Below are 5,954 nucleotides of genomic sequence, written 5' to 3'. Positions count from 1 at the left end.
GTATTTGAAATGAACAAATCATTGATTTTGCAGAATTCTATCATGCGTTCTCCAGCATCATTATCACCAAGGCCATATTTTCCAACTACTGATCCTTTGTCTTTGCTCCCAACTTTTGCATTCCAATCACCGGTAATGATCAATACATTTTGATAGTATGTTTCTTGCTCTTGTTACATAATGAACTGTGGCAGAGGTAGTCATTGGCAAAGTTAAGTAAGATGTAGTTCTTTTTACTTTCAGTGTTTCCTATTTCTTAACAACAACAGCTGTTGACTTACACATTCTTTTTTTAAGCCTGGGTAGCATACTTTTCTGTGTGCTGTTGTAACTCTTATATGTATATAAGCAACTTGACACATTTTCCATCGATTTTTGTTTCAGACTTATAAAGGAATTTGCTTTAGAATTGAATAAATCAAATTAGTAACTTTTTCTTACTTCTTCCCTCTATTCCCTTGAATATTAAAGATGTTACTTGGTAAACTAAATTTTATGCCTTTAAATTTAGTTGTTTTCCTGTCCTAATTACTTATAAGTGAATTGGAGAAGTTCATGATTAAATAGTAAACTAATTGGAGAAACATAGAAAGCCATTTGTAGTCATTGTTAAGGTAGAAAAAGAGAATGTTTTTTGAGACCATGTTACAGTGATTAGTGAAAGAAAGTGATTTTGAAAAAGGTGTTTGATTGAATACTTTCTTAGTTAGTAGATTTGATATATGGAGAAGGCTAGAAAAAATTAATTTTTCACTCATTCAATTATTTTAATACTTATTAACACATGTTTACTGTACCAAGCATTGGAGAGAATGACCATCAATACCATTGTGAAATTTCCATTTTTATGTAGTAGAATGTTGTTGTTAAGTGGGATACTGTCTGTTCTGACTCAGTCACCTTTTGCAGGTTTCTGAGGCGTGACTGGTGGGTTTGAACCACCGACTTTGTTTTTAACAGTCCAGAGCTTATCCTACAGCCCCACACAGGTATTAACAGGGCCATGCTCTAAAGACTCTAGGGAAAGATCATTTCCTGTCTAAAATTTCTTAATTTTGGTTCTAGTCTGTTAATGACCCTTGTGTAATTTTAATTTGCTATGCTAGATAACATGGGTTGTTACCTAGCAGAGAAAATTGTTGTTGTTAAGAACTTTTGAGTTTGTTCTGACTGATAGCGACCCTGTATAGGGTTTCCGAGGTGTGGCTGGTGAGTTTGAACTGCTGACCTTGAGGTTCAAACTGACCTTACAGCCCAGCGCAGTAATCTGCATTGACACACCAGGACTCCAGCATAGAAAATACTTTGTTGCATTATATACCAAACTTACTGTGCCCACCAAAATCCAGTGCCTTCCAGTCGATTTCTGACACGACAACGACATTTTATAGGGTTTCTGATGCTATAAATCTTTACAAGAACCGAAAGCCTTGTATTTTTTCCCATGGAGCAGCTTGTAGATTTGAACTGCTGATTTTGTGGTTAGCAACTGAGTACTTTATCTTACTTTAAAATTTCTTTGAAAAATAGTATTATGAATAAAAATTGTTTTCTTTTTTCTTTTATAGCAAAATCCAATGAATTCATTTTCCTTGAACTGCACAATCCTATTTCACAAAGAGAAGAATCAAAATTAAAAGATATTATGTCAGAAATAAGTACAGCCAGTGGAGAATTAGAGCTTTCTTGTCCATTGTCTTGGGTCCAGGCACTTCCTCTCTTTCAGAGCCTCTCTTCAAAAGAGAGTTCTTTTATTCATTACTACTGTGCTTCAGCATGTTCCTTGCCTACTGCTGCTGTTGAAGAAATGAAGGTGAAATCAGTATCTCAGGTTAGTGTATAGTTACTATAGTTTGTAGGGGCATTGGGTAAAAATTCTTTAATTGAAATAAGACTGTAGATTTTATTTGATGCTCCATTTTATTGAAAGGGTGCAAGAACTAATCTGAAAGAGCCCCTAATGCCAGACAAAACTGCAATAGGTGGAGCTACAAAATCATTAATGATAGTATAAAATTATAACCAAAGAATAGAAAAAAATAAATGATTGTATTCTGATGTAAGTAAATAACTTATGAATAATAAATTAATAAATGTAAATGGAAGAAGGTAAATATGAAAGGGCTTCAAAAAGTTAATGGAAAAATGGAATTGAAAGATATTGGGATTTTTCCATGAGCTTTTTTTTAAAATGTTTTATTGTGAATTATCTGATAGTTTACATGGGAGAACTTTAGTTTTATATTCATTCCATCGTATATCATCTCATTGCCATGGTTCCAATATTTGAAGCCGCCTCAGATGAAATCACTTTTAGAGCACCACAGTAATAATTGTTTCAGGCAGGATCCACCATGGGTACTAAAATTAATGGGTGAAATTTGAGAGAAATAGGGTATTTGCATAGCCTTAATGTATTTTCTCCAAATTACTAATTACAAAAGGGAAAATAATAAATTTACAGTGGTGAGGTCTACAGACACCACCTTAATAAAGTGATCATTGTAAACATCACCAGTAGTAAGACATATCAAAAAATGCAAATCTTTGTTATTATGTACTAAGAAGAGTATTTCATGTCACTTCTCAATAATTCATATCTCTAATCTTACAATGAGACAAATCAGATAAATTCATAACTGACCAAACCCACTGCCATTCAGTCGATTCTGACTTTGAGATCCTATAGGGCTAAGCAGAAACTTAGGTTTCTAAGACTGCACATCATTTTAGTAGCAGTCCCATCTTTCTGTCAAGGAGCAGCTGGTGGATTTGAACAGCTGTACTTCTGGTTACCAGCCCAAGACTTAATCTATTACATGACATGAACATGGCTCCTTTAGTAACTGACTAATACTCTTAAAAAATATCATGGCCAAGGTTCTAAGTTATTAATAGCCAAGGAATTATAGTATCTTAAAAACAGATAAAATTATATTAGTAGAAAACTAGTGAAATCAGAGTAAAATATATAATTTAACTAATAGTATTTATCATGTTAATATTAATTTCTTAGTTTTGATAATTGTACTATGTATTTTTAAAATTGAGTAAGATAGTAACATTTGGGAAGCCAAGTGAAGATTTGTTTTTTGTAACCCTTTTATAAGACAACTTTAGTCCCTCACTAATTTTAAGGTGGAAACAATAGTAAGTTTAAAAATCCTGTGTTTTTATTAGAGGTTAGTCACATATCTGTTGTTTGTATATCTATGACAAATACCTCCATGAAGAGCAGTGTTAAGTTTGCTCTTATGTATGTATGTATGTTGTTGTTAAGTATTAAGTGCTGTCGAGTTGGTTCTGTCTCATAGGCACCCTGTATAATGTTCCCAAGGAGCGGCTGGTGAGCTTGAACCACTTACCTTGTGGTTCAAATCAACCTTGTAGTCAGTGCTGCGTGCCGCAGAGCCACACCAGGACATAAGTATTATTGTGTACATATAGACGTTATTGTTAGGTGCCATCAAGTCGATACTGACTCGTAACGATCTTATGCACAGCAGAATGAAACACTGGCCGATCATGGGCCAACCTCACTATTGTTGCCACGCTTGAGCCCATTGATGCTGCCACTTTGCCAATCCATCTTGCTGGGGGTCTTCCTCGTCTTCTCTGAGCCTCCACCCTACCAAACATGATATCCTTCTCCAACAACTGGTCCCTCCTGACAATATGTCCAAAGCATGAGAGACGAAGATTCGTCATCCTGGCCTCTAAGGAGTACTCTGGCTGTACTTCTTCCAACACAGATCTATTGGTTCTTTTGGCAGCCCATGGCACTTTCAATACTCTCCTCCAACACCATAACTCAAAAGCATCAATTCTTCTAAGGTCTTCCTTATTCACTCTCCAGCTTTGGCATACATATGAGGTTATTGAAAATACCATGGCTTGGGTCAGGTGCACCTTAGTCCTCAAGCTGACATCTTTGCTCTTCAACACTTTATAAAGGTCAGTGCAGCAGATTTTTGCAATACATTGCTGGATTTCTTGACTGCTGCTTCCATGAGTGTTGATAGTTGATCCAAGAAAAATGAAATCCTTGACAACTTAAATCTTTTCTCTGTTGATAATGTTGTTTATATGTACATATATATAAGCATGTATATATATATGTAACTATGTCTGTCTATCTAAGGGTATAATCTGGAGTTACTCTTTTATTGAACTGACCCCTAGAAAGTCATTTCAGTAGAGGATAAGATGTAAAGATTTTATCACTATCTTTTATGCATATTGTTGTAAAAATTGTGCATAGCTATTATGTATGTAACTTTTTTGTTTGGCTTTTGCATTTAATAATAAAAATTGAGTTTCTATATTAGCAATTCTGTTTATCTAAATTGAAATTTTAATTTTTACCTTCTGTTTATCAATTCTTTCATTTATTTTGAGCTATAGAATTTCCAAATTCTTTATAATTTATAGAGTACAGATATGGAAATAATCCTTCAAATTAAACTCTGAGCAATGTTTCCTAATCAAAAATGGTATTTCCGCTTTGTTATAGAAGTGTATTAAAGAAATTGAGAAACTATAGATATAACAAATTAGTGTGGATTCCTCTTGTATTACTGTTTTCTCTCACAAGTCTAGGTTTTGACTTTGTGATTTTGAGATTTAATATGTTTGTATTTATGCATCTGTAAGACAACCTTTTCCTTGCTATTTTCTGTCAGTCCTCAAACGTAAATGCAGCCAAGCCTACATACACCTTCCTGCAGAAGCAAACTAGTGGTTGCTTTTCACTTTCCATTACTTCTAATCCAGATGAAGAATGGCGAGAAGTCAGACACACTGGACCTGTTCAGAAGTATGTACTGTGCTATATATATACTATTTATAAATAGAAATTGTCATTCATGCTGCTGCTTTTTAGTAGTTCACTTTTTTTGTATGCTTTTATGTTTATTCATGTACAATAAATAAAATAATGAAAATTCAATGTGAATGGTTTTATGAGAAAGAGGTCTAATAATGTCACTCAGCTATCTATGTATAGCTTACTTTCCTTTGGAGAGCAATTTGGCAATTTGCAGAAGTTTTATAACAATTTTCTATTTGAACCTATGCTTCCAGCTTATAGACTATTCCATGAGAAAATTAGCAATGGATAATAATATTTATTATATAGATGCTTATAACACTGAAATATGAATATCAAATTACTCTAATTTTTAAGTTTTTATTGTGAACTGAGTGATAGTTTACATGAGAGAACTTCTGCTTTTCACCATCGTTTCATTGCAATGATTACAATCTCCTCTGTGTATCATCATTGAACAGTATATGTTTCCATTCCCGTTTTTTTTTCCGGGGTGGAGATGTACGTAGAAACATTCAGGAATGTATAATAATTTAAACAACCAAAGGGCACGTTCTGTAAGCCTGCCTCCTGGCTGCCCGCGCCCAGTCCCTCTTTCCATGAGTCCAGAGTCCTCAGCCGCTCCCTCTCTCCATGTCCTCATTTCTGCCTCCATCTCTGATGTTGCTACTTCTCTGGATAGGGTCCCACACTCTGTTTGTGCTCTTATCTCTAGGTGGTCCTAAGGTCCTCTGTTTCTGGAATGTAAGATTAACTATTCACTCATTTTTGTTAAAACATCTGTCTTTACAATTGTGACAGTTGCAGTTAGTCATGATAACAATTTCTCAGTATTGAATCGTAAGAATCTTATCCCCTCTCTTCTCACCAGACCCATCTAGACAATATGAAAACTATTCAGTGGGGACTCTATCTTCCCCTGCACACTTAAACTAAACTCCCTCTTGAAAACTTGTAAGCCAGTCACTTTGTGTCTTTATCGCGCCCTCATTTTAGGTAGCCAATGCCTAAGTTGCTATCTACCGTGTATATAGTGAGGATAGGATTGATACTTGATGTGAAGACTCCTTTCCTCTCAGTTGGTACTTTGAGCTACTACAGTCATAAATATAGGTCAAGTTCATCA

The 5,954-nt window shown here is 34.7% G+C and overlaps 1 protein-coding gene across 2 annotated transcripts in view; it reads left to right on the top strand.

Moving 5' to 3' along the window:
• SENP7 (SUMO1/sentrin specific peptidase 7) overlaps positions 1-5,954 on the top strand; it is a 199,479-nt gene that overhangs the window by 127,085 nt on the left and 66,440 nt on the right. For both annotated transcript variants that reach the window (XM_006868618.1, XM_006868617.1), the window contains 2 exons: positions 1,569-1,831; positions 4,683-4,816. In XM_006868618.1, the coding sequence (XP_006868680.1) occupies positions 1,569-1,831; positions 4,683-4,816 (397 nt within the window). The remainder of the gene's footprint in view (positions 1-1,568; positions 1,832-4,682; positions 4,817-5,954) is intronic.

Source organism: Chrysochloris asiatica, unplaced genomic scaffold (genome assembly GCF_000296735.1).
Source record: "Chrysochloris asiatica unplaced genomic scaffold, ChrAsi1.0 scaffold00120, whole genome shotgun sequence".
Lineage (NCBI taxonomy): Eukaryota > Metazoa > Chordata > Mammalia > Afrosoricida > Chrysochloridae > Chrysochloris > Chrysochloris asiatica.
The sequence above is the reverse complement of the archived record's forward strand: the minus strand, read 5'-3'. Positions and strand labels throughout refer to the sequence as shown.